Here is an 18,347-nt window from a genome sequence, read left to right on the forward strand (position 1 = left end):
TTTATTTGATCATTTAATTTGGAAAATGGACAATCAATTTTTTGCTCATTTAGCAAATGAGCAAATAGTTAGTTACTCATTTGTCAAATGAGCAAATACTTAGTTGCTAATTTAACAAATGAGCAAAAACTTAGTTGCTCATTTGTTAAATGAGCAAATAGTTAGTTGCTCATTTGTCAAATGAGCAAACAATTCTTTAATCATTCATTAAATCAACAAGCATTTCTATTCAAACCATCAATCATCACATAACTAAATTGGAAATCCTTGAACCTTAGGCAGGTTTAGCTTACCTAATGAGCAGCCACTACATGTGAACCCATAGACATAGCAAAATATATAAGTAGGCAGGTTTAGCTTAATACAACAAATGACAATTGCATGTTTTTGTAGGCCAGGTGCTAAAAGCAACTGATTATATTGATTATATAAGGTAAATAATATGCAGTGTGTTTTACCTGGCACTCTGAGCAACAAGTATGGTAGGCCATGCTAAGGCACGAATCTATCCACCCATGCAAAAAAGAAAATATATGCTAAGGTATTGATGTCCAGCCCCTAATTTCTAGTCTAGGCATGAAAATGTAGGAATGGAAGACTCTAAATTCTGCAATATCTTGCACAAGACTGTGATTTCTGTAATATTTTGACAAGCCTGCAATTGCTTCTATTGCGTCATCAGAAACAATATCACAGCAGAAATGATAAATTTTGAAGTTGTAGTAGCCTGTCACAAGTTCTAAACCCCGTACAAAATCTGAAAATATAAGTAGGTGACATCCTTTCTTCATATAATACTCAGATTTTAGGCACTTCAATCACATTGAGAGTACCACTTCCTATTCTAAGTCCAAAAAGATAAGCTGTAAAGTCTGTTATAAATAAAGAAGAAAAGGAGACAAAAAAGGCATAGGTCCTGGTAGATGGGAAATCTATTTAATTTTGACATAAACTCAGAAATCTTCAGCAGACATGCAGATAATAATTAACAAAAGCTAACAAACTCCCACAAAACTCATTACAAAAACTGAACCCTGTCTCAGATATTTTTGTAATTGCAAAACTTATTTACTTTAGATTATAAATCAAAACAGCCCAAATCAAAAGCATGCAAAACCAATAATATTTCAATCCTTCATAGTGATAAATCTGAAAAGAGATTATTATGAGCAATACAAAATTTCTCCAGCAGAAAAACATTATTATAAACTAATATTTCAAGTCCTGGTAACTCTATCCTACCAAGATATAGCGAATGAAATAAGGTCCAAATCCAAGCTGAACATTCAATATTTTGGTAATTCCACCCTTCAAGAATAAAAAAAACCGGTTACGAGTATGCTAAGTTTGGTATCAGATGCTTAAATCTACGGTAGTTTTTCAGATTGATGGAGCAAACAACTTGATTGAAGGATTCAAGTAAAATATATGCATTGGATTCATTTAGAGCAGCTAAGTTTGCATAATTTACCTAACTAGCTTAGAGCATAGAAGTTTAACAACATCTGAATTTGGCTTGGTCAAAATAAGATTACTCTAGGAATTACTATCCCACTTTAGATATATCTGAAAAAGGATAAAACAGTCATTATATTCAATTGAGACAAAGATTAGTTAAATATAGATGGATACAATCCATTGAAAATTTTCCTTAGCCACTTAAAAATTGCAACACAAGACCACTTGAGTACCTACTTCATTTTAAGAACTTAATTAATTTCACAAATACCAATACCCCTCTTGTTTCATGTCCAAAACATGGAGTATCAAACCACAAAAAAAAAAAAAAAAAAAAAGCAAGATTTGACAGAAGCATATCAGCAAACAATCTCTAAAATCAATCATCGAATTCAACCTCAGAAACATCCATACAGTTTCCTTTCCCCTAAAGCGTTATCAATTCTCCAAGTAGCATATTTCCTTTCACACTCAGTTATGCCTCAAATTATAAATCAAATACATACGCAAAGCTAAATAAGAAAATAAACACAATTGATGAACACTGATTTAATCGTCAAAATAACTACAAATGAGCAAAAAAAAAAAAAAACAAAATCCCTATTAAAAAAAATCAGTTAATTGATACTTACCTTTTTCGTTCATAGGTAACAATTGTAGAGTTTGATGCATCGTTCGGTTTTCAATTCTTGTACAACGTTATTGGTCATAGGATCTAAGCCGAGACTCAATACAATCTTGGGGAATATGAAATAAGAAGATCATCAATTAAATATGTACTACATTTGAAATTGATAAAATAATAGGATTCATTGGGGAATATTGTCAAACACTTAGTGTGCATCAAAATTTAAGCACAAATTAGTGAAATGCAAGTACCAAAATTGATAAAATCAATCTCTATAACCATTCATAACCTCAGAAATTATAAATAAAAGTTCGAATTACACTATAAGAACCCTAAATAAACAAATGAAGCAAAATTAAAACTAAAATCAACTAATAAGCTCGAAAATCCCCAAAAATCACACGAAAATCGCCAAAAATCGCAAAAAAATTGACAAAAACCTTAAGTAATCAAAATAAAATCAACGAAAATCAAACTTTTATCAACGAAAATCAAACTAAAATCAACGAAAATCAAATTAAAATCAACGAAAATTACCTTGACAAATAATCAATGAAATTAGAAGCAGAATTGATGAAGAATCAAAGCAAAGGAAGATAGCAGTAAGAAGGGAGCAGAGAAATTGAAGGAGGAGAGAGAAAAATGGCGCCTCAAATGAAGGAGGAAAGAGAAAATGCTGGAAAATTGTATTTGAAATTACATTTGATTGGGATAAATTGTAGCCATTGGATGCAATTAATCCAACGGTTGTAATATGTCCTCACATATAATAGGTTTCTCACATAAGGGGGGTGGTCTCATATGATCCTATTTATATATATATATATATATATATATATATATATATATATATATATATATATATATATATATATATATATAGGCATATAGGTATATGGGTAGTATATAAAATGTATAGAATAAATCGTTATATCTTTTACCCAAAAACCAAACATGATCGAATTGGTCTAATGTTAAGAGCCATAGCCATATATAAGGTAACATTTAAGGTCGCATGCAAATTGATGTCCCCAACAAGGTGACACCTACTACGAAGTAGTTTACAACAATAACGTTCAAATATGATTTATCAAATATATAGCTAGCTTAATTAATTAACAATTATCATTATATAGAGATTTACGCACCTTGTTTTTTCTTATTAAACTTGTTTGTAATATCCGTAACAGGAAATGTACTCTTGATTGACACGTATTCTTCCCATGGACCAATTTGAGTTTTTCTAGTCTTTTTCTCTTTCAAATTATACCATACATAACTAAATTTCCAGTGATCGTGCTTGAAATGCAGTAGAATTTCGTTCTTGTCACTCGAAATAGCCAAAGGGATACTGGTTAACGAAGACCTAATTGGACACAAGTCCGAGACACTTAATAGCAAAACCCATGATTCCTTAACACCGTACTCTTTCATCACCCATAACTTGAACCCTGGGCTCGAAACACCGTCTCGTGAACCTTTTCCCGCTAGGACGCTCAAATAACCATCTAAAACCCCTATATCTTTTATGTTACTTTCTACACCGGGTGCCGGAATTTCACTCCAATTTCCGTTGCAAACATTAAAACTCACAACTTTTTTGCATTCATAGACAAAATGCAACAAACAATTGGCAACAACAGTAGGTTTAAGATTTCTTGATATCATCCAAAAATTTGGACAAAAGTAACCGGATAAAGTAGTTATTTCTTGATTATTTAAGTAACATTTACGTTGCCAGGACTCATCTCTTAGGCTGTATAAGAAAACGTCAGCATTGGCCGTCGTCCGACGATCACTACTAAGAATAAAAACTATGTAGTCATCTTTTATATGATCATATCCGACTCCATGAATAACGAAATTATTGTCATCATAATAGAGGCGAGGAATAACGCGGTAAAGACGAGTTAATGGATTTAGCAAGATCAAAGTAGAGTCACTAGTACTACCAAAGATGCAAAGTAACAAGTCATTGCATGAAGCAACAATCATACGGAATCCCAACTCATCATATAGGTATGGAGGAAGTTGAATTTTCTCCTCCTTCGAAAAGTCGTTGTCATTGACTTCGACTGCGCAAAGATAGAGATTGCAATTAAGATCAAATTTGGGATATACAAGGAGAGAATTGTTATGGCGGAGATTATAAAGATGGGTGAATTCCGAAGATGATATGAGGGTAAACCATGACTTGCACACGAGTTTTGCACGTAATAAGCACTTGATGTTGGGAAGCCGTACTAGTATTTGCGAGAGTATTTCCGTAGGAAGGTCTACAATGGGAGTTGGTGCATCGTTTTGACTCGAGGCCGCTACCACTTCCTCCGCCACTGCCATTGATTAGTTTTTAATAATCTGATGGAGATTTAACGTCTATGAAGTATATACTACCTCCGTTTTTGAAAGTTTAACTCACTTATTATTCATGTGGTCAAAATAAAATAACTTTGACAACATTTTATGAGCTATACAATATAAATAAATTAGGGTGAGATCATATTAGATTCCCCTTATTATATATACATAATCCAAATATCAACTTTTTACAAATTTCACTTATACACAACCGGAGTTATTCACGGTCAAAGATGTGTCGATTTTTCAAAAACGGAAGGAGTATAATATATAATGGGATACCAAAGAAATTTAAAAGATAATTAAAAATATCACTATTGGTGTTATCTAATAGATATTATCTTTTAAAATAGCTTGTGATTATATCTTAGAAAAGATGATGATTATTTACTGTAATCTTCTTTCACCCTAGCCGCATATTTTTTTTTTCTTTTTGTATAAGTAGACTTTTGAGTGGCTACAAATTGTAGCCATCATATCATATCACTTCACTAATAAATAAAGTCGGTCTCGCAGCCACATCACGAGACAATGACACTTTGCATTTTAGTTTTTCGCCAAGTGTCGAGCCACATAGACGACAAATAAGCCACATCGACGACAAATAGATACTATTGTGATTAGAGCAAATGCCACATTAGATTAGATTGGATACATTTATTTAGGATAAAAAAAAATATACATATAATTAATAATAATTCTTTTAAGAAAATTTGTCTTTATATTGACAATAGAATTTTACTTATAGCAACACACCATATATTATAATTAATATAAATATCCAATTAGCAATAGAATTTTACTCCTAAACTAATAACCCCATAATTACAATTATAAATATGACCATGTATCATTAATTTTTTTAATGTACCACTGATTTACCATTAAAACTTTTGAATCAGGTATTCTTCATATTCGGTTGTAATATTTTTTTGTAATTTTGTTAATGAAATTAAACAAGTTATAAACTACTAAAATTTGGACACAATAGAAACTATACCATACAAGGGAATTTGGAAGTGAATTCAGATCAATGTCAGCAACGTCTTAGAACTTTACGGGTTACTACGAATGGTCCAATTAGGCCAATAATATAATCTGTTGATTTTTACGCTTTAAAAATAATTACATTTAACTTTTTATTTATTTTTTTTTTTTTTTTACCGACGCACTCTTCTTTCCACAAAATTATACTAAGATCCCTCTATTATTTTAGTGTCCCATTGAAATTGAGCACATATATCGACATAGAATTTTGAATAATAGGTAGAGTTTCTACCCTCTTTTTATAAATACTAATAATAATAATAATAGACTACAAAACATGTACCCTCTTATTATTATTATTATTATTATTATTATTATTATTATTATTATTATTATTATATAAAACATGTCCACAAATAAGTACACTCTTTAAAATGGATATTCAGGGCAACGCCCAGGACACGTACTAGTTATAATATAAATCAAATTGCATCTGTTCGTTACATTTGATTATTGATCTAGACCATTGAACAGGGTGACTTTATAGTTAAAAAAAATATTAATTTGACAATAATAAAAAATCAAAAAATATCCTATCTTTCGTTTTTATTTAGTAGATTATGAAAATATGTGACTTTTTTAATCTAATTTTGTTGGTAATTGATGAGGATTTCCTAGAAAGATAAAAATAAAAATCAAACTTATAAGCAAAGAACGGAGAATTGAAGAAATTGAAATAAAACGTGGACACAAATTCTAAAAAAAGGCCGGCTTACACTAACTTAGTGTAAAACCGGCCCACTTCTATCATCTGGACTGGGCTCACACGTACCAGTCCAACGACTTTTTTTTTTTTTCATTTTAGTGCCTGTTCAGTTTTCTTCTTTAATGCTCTGCAACTTCATTCTCCTCTCCTCTGCTATCTTTCTCTGCAATTTCTCTTCATCTTCCCTGTTATTTGTTTGTTCATTTTCTTTAGTTGACGAATTACATTTTGGATTCTCATCGGATTTTGAGGTTAGTTTTTAAATTACTTATGGTTTTAATCGTATAATTTATGTTTTATTCATTAGTTGTTGTAATTGTTGATTTGTTATGGTTTTTCATTTTACATTTGTGTTAATAACTTGTAATTCTCTACTTTATTTGAATTTTAAAGTAGAATTCTATGTTTTTGTTGTAATTTGTTGTTTTCGTAAGTATATTAGTTTGATTTTTGGGTTTTTTGTTTTTGATCGTAATTTTGTTCATATTTTATGGTTTTTTTGGTTAATTGTGTTCATATTAGATTGAATGTTCTAGGTTTTAGTTATTTTGTGTTTAGTTTTTTCTTGCATTTTCATTCAATTTGTTGTTTATGTCAGTATTTTATTATTTAATCGTTCTTATTTTGAATTTTAGGGTTTAATTTCTTGAATTTGCGATGGTGAGGACTAGAGGTGGTTTTTCGACTTTTCAAAGGAGACGTGGTTTGCGAAGTTCTGTTGGTGGATCTGATGCTGCTCAAGGTTTTCTTAAAGTTACAGAATTAGTTGTTATAGTTATATAAATGTTTGGTTAAGTTATGCTTTATGTTTTATTATATGTCAGATTGATTTATAAAGTTATGTTTATTATAGTTATAGTTATACTATTTTGAGCTAAAGTTATGTTAATCTTAAACTTCAGCATCGTCAGCTTGTTATAGTTATATAAATGTTTGCTTAAGTTAAGCTTTATGTTTTCTCATATATCTGATTGTTTTATAAAAGTTATGTTAATTATAGTTGTAGTTATAATTTTTTTAGTTAAAGTTATGATTTGCATTTTAATACTATTAATTTCTTTAGGTGCTAATGATGTAAGCAAAGAAGTTATTGTTGTTGTGGATAAGGGTGGAAAGAAGGGAGGTAGTGTATAGGAGCTTGTAGTAAAGGATCCTGTAGTAGAGGAGCATGATGGAGGTGACGAGGATAATTCTTCTGAACATGATGAAAAGGGTTCAGAAGATGTTGGAGGTGATAATGAGGATTCTTCAAAAGAGGATCGAGATGATGATGAGGATGAGGAGGGTTCAAAAAAACATGATGATGAGGAGGGTTCAAAAGAGGATGAGGGTGATGATGAGGAGGGAAGTGAGGCTGAATCTGTTGATAGAAATAAGAAAAAAAGAAAATTGGGTGTGAAAGCAAAGAAGCTAGCAAAGGATGATCGGCGTCCTGAGAAAAAGCTAGCTAAGGCATCCAATGATGCTCATGTTGAGAAAAAACCAAAAACAGAATATCGTCGTCTGGCTGAGAAGAAGCGGAAAGTGGTTCACAAGGCTGTCAAAATTGGAAAAAAAAAAAAAACAGACCGGATTCTGATGCTGAAGAAGATGAAACTGTTGAAAGTGCATCAGGGAGAGATGATTCTGATTCTGATGTTGAAATGTAAGTACCCTTTTCTGAAGTTATTGTTTTTATTTCTAAAGTTATGGATTATGCTCTAAAAGTTATGGATAATGCCCTTAAAGTTACACTTCTGAAAATTATAATAAAAGTTATAATTGTTCATTTTATTTATCTTTTCTTCTTTTTTTTTATTCAGATTGGATAGGTTTTTCAGTACCCATTGCAGACCACATACATTAGTAGATCTCATGAAAAATCTTTCTGATGAGCAAGTTAAATCAGTTGTTGATATAGGATTTAGTGGTTTGTTGGATTTAAAGTTGACTAGAACTGTTACAACTTTACTTCCTCGGTTGGTTGATCATTTTGATCCTATTAGTTGGATGTTTTCTATAAGTCCAGGGAAGGAATTTCTTATTTCTCCCTATGATGTTTATGATGTATTTCAGTTACCTTTTAAAGGGATGGATGTTGTAGAGAGTACTAGAGGTACTGATGTTCAATTAAAACAAGAATGGAGGAGTATGTTTGATGTTTCTGGTAATGCAGGCATACCTTTGCATAAATTAGAGGCTAGGATTGTTCAGTTAAAGGATGGTGGAGAGTTGTTTAAGAAACTGTTTGTGATGGTTGCTTTTGCTTCATTTTTAGTTGTTGCAAATAGAACTGCTGATTTGAGTATTGTTAAAGCCCTTGAAAATGTTGATGAAATTAAGAAGTTCAATTGGTGTAAATATGTTCATGAAAGGTTGTGTAGGGAGATTTTGAAGTATAAGAAAACTAAGAGTCGAGACAGTGTTGGTGGTTGTCTTTTGTTCTTGGAGGTTGTTTATTTTCAGCGTTTGAAGTTCCGAAATGAGGCACAAGATTGTAGTTTGCCTCTTATCAAACACTGGACTGATAAGAAAATCAGTGATAGGGTGAAAAAAGAGGTTGAGGCTAAGTCCTTTGGTTGTGGTATTTTGGATACTACTACATACCCTATTTCTGAGAATTTTGTGTTTGGAGATGAGATGCCTCTTCGAAATGCACCTGAAGCTAAGAAAACTGAAGTTTCTCAAGTTGACAATGCTGATGATGCATCACTTGGAAAAAGGATCATTAAGTTTGATGTTCCTGTTACTATGACATCTGATGAAGAAATACAGTCTGTTGCTACTGATGTAAGTTAAAAAGTTGCACTTATTAATGCTAAAGTTTTACTTTTATTTCTTAAAGTTATACTTTTATTTCTTAAAGTTATACTTCTATTTCTTAAAGTTACACTTTTATTTCTTAAAGTTATACTTTTATTTCTTAAAGTTATACTTCTATTTAAAGTTATACTTTTATTTCTTAAAATTATACTTCTATTTCTTAAAGTTACCCTTTTATTTCTTAAAGTTATACTTTTATTTCTTAAATTATACTTTTATTTCTTAAAGTTATACTTTTATTTCTTAAAGTTATACTTTTATTTCTTAAAGTTATACTTATTATACCTAAAGTTGTCTTTCTAATTATTCACTTGTTATTTTCAGGCTATTCATGAGCAATTTTTGTTGATGAAGAGGAACATGGAAGTTGTTACAAACTACCATTTGAAGAAGGTTGAGATTTTAAAGAAGCATGATGTGGCTCGTGCTTCTAGTAGTTCATCTCCTGTCTTGCAAAGTCAGGATTTTGATCCAAGAATGTTTGAGATCATTGATGAAATTGTTGATATTGTGCTATCAGTGAAAAAATTGCCTGGCGGTATTTCAGATATTACTGCAGATGTGAATTTGGGGGTTGAGGAGAATGTTGGAAGGGAGGAAAATGTTTCTGGGGGTGATTTTGTTGATAATATTGTTCTGAATGTGTTGGAAAAGATTAACCTGGAGTATGGTGAAAGTTCTTTTTCATCTATTATTATGAATGCTTTGGGTAATGGGAAGGCAAAAATATCTGTAGGTTGTGGGCCATGTGATGTTGATGTTGTTTTTGTTGGACATGTGATGAAAAACTATCAAAAATATTTGAAAAAATTACCAAAGTTGTATCAGGAGATTGCTGATTATTGCTTCTTAGATAATACTGGAATGGTGAATCAGTAAGTCATTTATATTTTAGTTAAAGTTATATTATTTGTGCTTAAAGTTATGTTTTTATATTTTAAAGTTATAGTTTTTTTTTGTTTTTTGTAATTTTTAGCTGGTTTTTCGTTTTTTAGTGAGTGTTTGGTGTGGTATGATCTTACTCATACTGTTCCAAGAGAAGACATGGTGTCTTTAGCTGCTAATTTGGAGATTTACCAATCAGTTATTGAGTGTTGGGCAATGATGTTGAATGAGAATGAAAGAATGCGTGATGGAGGTCCTAAAAAATTCTGTTTTGGTGTTGAAAGCAGTGTAAGTTTTATGTGTAGCTATATGTATTTTCTTTTAATTGATGTGTGTATAGTTAGTTAATTCTTATGGATTTCTTTTTGTCTTGTTGTTATATAGGCTAATTTGGTAAAGCTTTGGGATGATGAAAATGATATTGAAGTTATTGATCAACTTCAACATTGTTGGAAGGAATGGATTCAAGTCACAAACAACAATTTTGATATCAGTGTTGTTGATTTGGTAATAATTATTGTACTGTTGTGAATTTTAATTCACATGTGTCATCATTTTTTTTTCTTTCTAATGCTCTGTATTTTTAAATTACAAATGATAGGTGTTTGTTCCTATTTTTGCGTTTCACCACTTCTGGGTTTTTACGTTGAATTTGAAGAAAAAAAACAATGCAATTATTGGACAATTTGGTTTATGAAGAAGCTACCTTGGAAACAATTAAGCATTTGTCTGAAATAGTGGTAATTGTTTAAATTTTGTTAAAGTTATACTTGTTTTTGTAAAAGTTACACTTATTTTGGTTAAAGTTACATTTGTTTATTATATGTTTAATAATTGTACTTTGTTCTTCTTTTTGTAGAGTGATTGTTTTAGCACATTATTCAATAGTCTTGGTCATCCTGAATTTGTTGAAGTTGGAAATTATGAAATGGAGGAGGTGATGTTTAATTGGAAGAATAATAAAGGACACGATCAAGATTGTGGAATATATTCTATGATGTGTATGTTGCTGTTTGAAGGTGCTTCTTTTAGTTGTGATGCGTTGATGCGGGTTAGTTGCAACTTTTTTAAGTTAATTTGTTTTTTTTTTTACTATGATTACATGATACTAATATATATAGTTGTTAAATACAGCCCAGTTCTAGAGTTGTACTTCAAGCAGAGATATGTGCAACACTGGTATTGTCTGATATGAATGATGGCAGACAATCAGTGTTGGATTCTTTATGCAATTTTAATCCGCGTCGATTGGAGCTAGCACCTGAAATTACGAAAAGGAGAAAGTTGATGATGCAAGAAAAAAGGAAAAAGGAAAATGGAGCAAAAAAATTGAGTAAAGAAGTAAAAAAGAAAGATGACAACAAGAAAGAAAAATCTGCGAAGGGGAAGTAAATATTGTGTTAGCAACTGTAGTATTTTTTAAGGGAAGCTAATATAGTTAGAAACTTAGAACTTTTAGTACTTTCATGCTTTTGTAAGTATGTACTGATGCTTTTTTAATGCATATTTTGTAATGTAGTTAGAACTTACACTGATACCATGCTTTTGTAACTAATGGCATTAAAGTTGTGGAAACTTATTTTTTGTAAAAAGAAGTTACACTTCTATTTCTTAGAGTTATGCTTTTATTTCTTAAAGTTATACTTTTATTCCTTAAAGTTACACTTTTATTCCTTAAAGTTATACTTGTATTTCTTAAAGTTACACTTTTATTTCTTAAAGTTACACTTTTATTTCTTAAAGTTATACTTTTATTTCTTAAAGTACACTTCTATTTCTTAAAGTTATAATTCTATTTCTTAAAGTTATACTTCTAGTTCTTAAAGTTAAGCTTCTATTTCTTAAAGTTAGAATCAAAATTATTGTAACAGTTATGGTATTTTTATTAAAAGTTATGGTATTTTTATTAAAAGTTATGGTATTTTTATTTAAAGTTATGGATAATACAAATTAAAGTTAAGGATACTATTATAATAGTTATAGTAATTCTACTTAAAGTTATAGTTTTTTTAGCAAAATTCATCATTACTTATACAATAAAAAAAAGATCAATGAATATAGTATCAAATACAATAGTCTTAAATAGTCTAATATCAATGAATATAGTTCAAAATTAAAGAACAATGTGTCTAAGATCAATCAAAATAGTCTCAAATTAGGGGTTATAGCTCCAAACTCAAGTGGGGGTACTGCTGTCTTCCTTCCTTTTCTTCTCCAGTGGTCCTCGTGGCCTTTTGTTCCTTCCTTTTGTTGTTGTACGTTCAGGATCTAATATAAGAGGTGCCTCTGCTTCAGTAGCTTGGTTGGTCTCTGCTTTAGTAGCTTGATTGGTCTCTGTTTCAGTAGCTTGATTGGTCTCTGTTTCAGTAGCTTGGTTAGTCTCTGCTTCAGTAGTGTTGTTGATGGTTGTTAGTAGTTCTTCAACAAGAGAAAGGCTAGCAGCATAACTGTCCTCGATAAGGGTTCTTGCCTCTTCATTCAATTGACTTTTCAATATTAAATTATAGAATTTTTTAGCCATGGTTTGACGCCAAGGTGCGTATTGATTTTGTTCAGGTTCTTCATTGTCTTGTCTTTCCCAAATTGATGATTTTGCAAACTTTGTCCATCTCTTCTTTATATACTGATCTGGTATTCTCATCACTGAATGTAAGTGTAATATTTTGATGCAGTGGTAGCATAACCATCCAGAAGCTTCAAAGTTCTTGCAAGTGCATTTAACTTGGTTGCTGTCATATTCAAAAGTGACTTTTTGTTCTGACCAAGGTTCACTTTTAATTGCCACTAAATAGAACAAGGTACTACCATTTTGCCAAAGCAATTTTGTGGTAGTTGCAATGGAATACCCAAATTCTTCTTCAAAATCTGTGAATAAAGACAAAGTGTAGATTTCTGATGCGTGTTTCAGCATACCAGATAATGGTATTGCTGATGATGCAGTTGATTTACTACACGAGAACTCATCATGTTTTTCCGTGCTTATCCAACGCTGTATACAAGCTTTGAAAATGGTATAGAATTCAGTCAAGCTTGTTGATCTACTTGTTGATCTATTTGCTCTAAACCCAATTGCATGATTGGTACTTTCACTTCGTTGGGAAAAGAGGATACCAGCTGAGAAGAAGTCTTTGCTTAGAGCTGGACACCACTTTTCTTTTAGATCATAAATTCTTTGGAACCAACTATCTTCTTGTAAATTATACTTCCCAATCATTGAGTTCCATTCAGTTTCAAACTCAACTTCAGTTACACATCGTTTCAAACAGTAGGAGAATGTTCTCTTAAAATCCTTGTCTCGTTTCAACGATCCAAATCTTGTAATAACATTTTGTTCCAAATGCCATATACATAATCTATGTCTGACCTCTGGAAAGACCTAAATTATAATCAGATATATTTTTAGAAAACAAAAAGGTAACTACACAATAGAAACAAGGTAACTTTAACATACTTGTGTATAACTTTAAAACTTACCTTCTGTATTGCAGAGCACATTGCTTGATCTTGGTCTGTGAAGATTGAGCTTGGGAATTTCCCTCCCATTGACTTTTTGAAAGTCTCAAGGAGCCATACAAATGATTCTATTTTCTCATCTCCAATAAAAGCCCAACCAAACATGCAATTTTTCCAGTGGTTATTTATTCCAACAATAGGTGCACACAAATTGTATCTATTTGTCCTATATGTAGTGTCAAACACTACAACATCTCCATAAATACTATAATCTTCTCTCATCATTGAGTCTCTCCAAAATAGTGCTCTTAACTTGCCTGCTTTGTTCAATCTAAATCTAAAGAAAAATTCAGGATCATTAGCAAGTTCCTGGTACATTATTTCAGAGACTGCTTGTGCATCACCACCTTCAATATTTTTCATTTTCAATCTTGTCCAATAATTCAGATGGTCTTTCTTTGTGTGTCCCAAGTTTTCTTCACCTCCAGCTTCATTACACATAGCTCGATATGAGTCCATAGCTGAAAGTCTTGACTTTTGCAAGTTTTCTATTACTTGTCCCTTTTCTTCTGTCATCTCTCTTTCAGATCGATGAAGATAGTGCCATTGTTTTCTTGTGAGTTCATGATTATGTACCAAAACATGTTGTACTACTTCAAACAATCCATCCTCATTCATCTTGACTCTTATACAAGCTCTACAATCTGTTCTTGTGATAGGAACTTGCCTAGGTTTTCTTTTCTTTTTGTTTTCTGCATTCTCCACAATTGCTTCTATTTTTTCTTTTTTCTTTCCCTAGTGTTTGTTTTACCTTGTGCAGAACAAACATAGTATTTCTCTACAATAACTTTTCCAGTTTTATCCCTAGTCCTACTTGTATGTTTCCTTACTGAAAATCCTACAATTGATGCATGTTTTTTGTAAATCTCATGCATTTCTTCTAAGGTTTTTGTTTTGATCCCAAATAGTGTTCTTCCAACATCAATATTGGTTTCAATTACTGCAATGTAAACAGTATGGTAGATTTAGGATTTATGAAAAAAGTATAACTATAATTCAGTAATACAATAAACACTTAAAGTCACTACTACATTTTTTATCTAATGCAACGGTACAAAAATAGCTAATACAACGGCTAATTTCATACCGTTGTATTAGACTAGTTTAACAACGGTTTATACTAAAACAGGTCTAATACAACGGTTTATAATAACCGTTGTATTAGATATAAGAATCCGTTGTATTGGACCTAGTCTAATACAACGGATCAAAAAAAAAAAAAAGTCTAATACAACGGATCAAAAAAAAAAAAAAAGAAAAGAAAATTCGGAGGGCCTTATATTGGGCCTAATGCCCTAATTTCCTCTCTCTGAGCTCTTCTCTATTTCACTCTCACTCACGCCTCTCAGCTCCTCTCTATTTCACTCTCTTTCCTCATTCTCTACCTCTCTTCTCACTGCCTCTCTCTCTTCACTCTCATTCTCTTCCTCTCTTCAAGCCTCAAAGACTTTCTCACCATTATCGCCGTTCGTTTAGGTATTTTTGTTTTTCAGATCTTGTTTTTTTTTTTTTTTAGATTTTGTCTTTCATTTTCTGGGCTTTTTTTACGTTTTTTGGTTTTTTTTTTCGTTTCTGGATTTTGTTGTTGTTTTTTTTTTCGAATTCTTGATTTTTTTGGGTTTTTTTCATTTTTCTGGTTTTTTTTATTCTGGGTTTCATTAGTTTTTTGTTTCGTTTTGACTGTTTTCGTTTTAATCTGGTATTTTCGTTTTCGTTTTTTGATTTTCAGATCTGCGTTCGTCGTTTTTGTTTTTAGTTTCGTTTTCAGATCTACCTTTTTTTTCAAATTTTCAGATCCTTTTTCAATTTTTCGGTCGTTTTCGTTTTACAAATTTTCGTTTTATGGGTTTTTTTTTTATTTTAAGGATTTTTTTCTATTTTTTTGGGTTTTTTTCGTTTATCTGGGTTTTATGCGTTTTTCGTTTTCATTTGTTGTTTTGTTTTCAAATCTTCATTTTCAGATTTAATTTTTTGTCAATTTTTTCATATATTTTTCCAATTTTTCGTTTGTTTTTAGTCTTCAATGTTTCGTTTTTTGGGTTTTTTTTCGTTTTTGGAATTTTGTTTTCGTTTCTGGATTTTTCTTTTTATTTTTTTGGGTTTTTTTTCGTTTTTCTGGGTTTTTTTCGTTTTATGCGTTTCTCGTTTTCATTGTTTGTTTCGTTTTCAGATCTTCGTTTTTCAGATTTACTTTTTTGTCAAATTTTCAGATATTTTTTCAATTTTTCTTTCGTTTTTCATTTTTTTGTTTTCGGTTTTCAATTTTTTAGATCTTTTTTCATATGCAAACTAAGATGCCATTGATATGTTCTGGACTGAGCTTGGACAATCTGGAAACTTCTGGACAATCTTTTGGACAATCTGGTCACTATGGACTATAATAATCATAATAATAATAATAATAAAAAAGGACCTAATCCAACGGATTGGGCAAGCAATCCATTGGATTAGGTCTATTTATTCCCAAAAAAACAAAATTGAACCTAATCCAACGGATTGAAGAAACCGTTGGATTAGGTAGATACCTAATCCAACGGATTGCTCAATCCATTGGATTAGGTCTATTTTGCCGTTGTATTAGACCTAATCCAACCCTTGCAAATGTGACGGTTGGTAACCGTTGTATTAGGTCTAATACAACGGTTTTTGACACCTAATACAACAAAAAAGCCGTTGTATTAGTTCTTAAATGTAGTAGTGAGTTACACTTTTATTTCTTAAAGTTATACTTTTATTTCTTAAAGTTACACTTTTATTTCTTAAAATTACACTTCTATTCCTTAAAGTTACACTTCTATTTCTTAAAGTTACACTTCTATTTCTTAAAGTTATACTTTTATTTCTTAAAGTTACACTTTTATTTCTTAAAGTTACACTTCTATTTCTTAAAGTTATACTTCTATTTCTTAAAGTTATACTTCTATTTCTTAAAGTAATACCTCTATTTCTTAAAGTTACACTTGTATTTCTTAAAGGTATACTTCTATTTCTGAAAGTTAAACTATACATTAAACGAGTATGCAATTTCAATTTTACTTGTACATTTCAATATTAATCAGAAACTTCAATTTAAACAATTCCACAACTGTTCAAAAGCTTAATGTTTCCTTCAACAGTTGAATTTTCATCCTCTGATATTTGCACTTCATCAGCTGAGATTTGTTCTTCATCGAGAATAACTCTACTCTCATATGAATCTGCATTGATCGCAATTTATTCAATCACCAGTTTACCTATTTTTGGTAAATTTATATAAATTCATAATATAAAAAACTACGTACCTGAATTGATGTTTTGTTGCATCAATGCATTGTCATTGATTTTGCAATTTAGGTCAATATTGTTGCCACATTGCTTGCAATTTAGGTTTTGTTGCAAAAATTCGTCGTTTAAGTCAACATCGATTGCACAATCAACATCGATTGCACAATCAACATCAATTGCACAATCAACGTTTGAAATTGGAGCTTGAATTTGTTTTTGAGATTGTAATAATTTGTGAATTACAGAATTCATGGCTGTTTTGCAGAGAATTGTAGCGAAATTGTGAGATGAAGTTTGAAGAAGAAGGTTGAAGAAGAAGTTTGCAGCGAAATTGCATGCGCAGCTTTTTATATTAAGTATGGCACGTGCGAGACCGGTTTTACAATAACATTATTGTAAGCCGGTTGTACGCAAGAAGCATTGAAACGTGGATTGTTATACTAGTATTTAATTCTTATTAATCAAACTTATAAGCAAAGAACGGAGAATTGAAGAAACTGAAATAAAACGTGGATTGTTATACTAGTATTTAATTCTTATTCTTCTTTGTCAAAATATTTATATATTTAATAATTTTGACAGGGTCAAAATATTTATTTTAATAAACTACAAAGTCATCCAATTCAACGGCTTAGATTAGTCAATCTAGTGAGTTGAGATTGAATTTGATACAAAGGCTACAATTTTTTTTTATTTACTAAAATAAAAGGGTGACACTTAAGGTTGCATTATAAGAAGAAAAAAAAAGATAAGTGTAACATTTTCTCAAAAAAAAAAAACAAAAAGATAAGGGTAACATTAAAAAAAAAAAAAAAGTATGATATATCCAAGTATCCAACTACCTCATAAATAACAATAAAATGACACAATTTTAGTCAAAAACCACTTTAATTAATTTAGTTAAGACAACGGGCAGCGTGTTAGATTATTAGATGATTTTTAGAAGTTATACAGCAAACAATGTATATAAATGCTTAAGAATTTGATCCACAAAGTCTATATAACGTCCACAAACTTATCTTTCAGTGGGAGAATTTTTTTAATTTTATTTTTTTTATTTTTTGTGAAGGAAGAAATCTTTTCAATAGTAATCATGGTTGTTCAGAGATCCAACTATCCAAGATCATATCAACGAAATTTGATAACAATAAACCCGAACTGTACCAGCAGTTATGTTGGATTCACATCAAAACCGGACCATGCGGACAAAATCGGTCTAACGGACCAAATAAATTTAAACCGGTTTTTGATTGAAATTTTTTCTATATTTTTATTATTATTTTTTACAATAAAGGTGAAAATAAATTATAGAACACATTTATACATGGCTAAGTCATATGGTGTGGCCACTTCATACATATAAAGTAATGGAGATTACAAAAATGATCAAATAGAATTTACCTTGACGGATATATAAACAAGCGGAGTTTATATTTTAATAATTGTCAAAAAAAAAAAAATGGGCGTTATTCGAATGAACAAATAAGGATACTTATACTCGTATATTAAATTGGAGTTACTAGGCCGGGTAAATTATGATTATCCATATAAATAATTGAGGTTACTCATATTAATAAAAGGTAATTATTTTTTATTTTTTTAATAAACAAATGTGGCCACACACGACTAGCTTGTTGACAAAAGAAATCTAATTTTCTTTAAAAAAAAAAAAAAAAAAAAAAAAAA

General features: G+C 30.7%; 2 protein-coding genes across 2 annotated transcripts; both read right to left on the minus strand.

Annotated features, from left to right (window-relative positions):
• Positions 1-3,226: 3,226 nt before the first annotated feature.
• LOC110708116 (F-box protein CPR30-like) lies at positions 3,227-4,426 on the minus strand. The gene has a single exon (XM_021886225.1). The coding sequence runs from the start codon at positions 4,424-4,426 to the stop codon at positions 3,227-3,229; it is 1,200 nt and encodes a 399-aa protein (XP_021741917.1).
• Positions 4,427-12,060: 7,634 nt separating this feature from the next.
• Positions 12,061-14,015, minus strand: LOC110708117 (protein FAR1-RELATED SEQUENCE 5-like). Its single transcript, XM_021886226.1, has 2 exons — positions 13,359-14,015; positions 12,061-13,260 (listed from the first exon to the last, which is right to left on the minus strand). Exons 1-2 carry the CDS (start codon positions 14,013-14,015, stop codon positions 12,061-12,063), a joined length of 1,857 nt encoding a protein of 618 aa, XP_021741918.1.
• Positions 14,016-18,347: the final 4,332 nt, after the last annotated feature.

The sequence above is a fragment of the Chenopodium quinoa genome, unplaced genomic scaffold (assembly GCF_001683475.1).
Source record: "Chenopodium quinoa cultivar QQ74 unplaced genomic scaffold, ASM168347v1, whole genome shotgun sequence".
Classification (NCBI taxonomy): domain Eukaryota; kingdom Viridiplantae; phylum Streptophyta; class Magnoliopsida; order Caryophyllales; family Amaranthaceae; genus Chenopodium; species Chenopodium quinoa.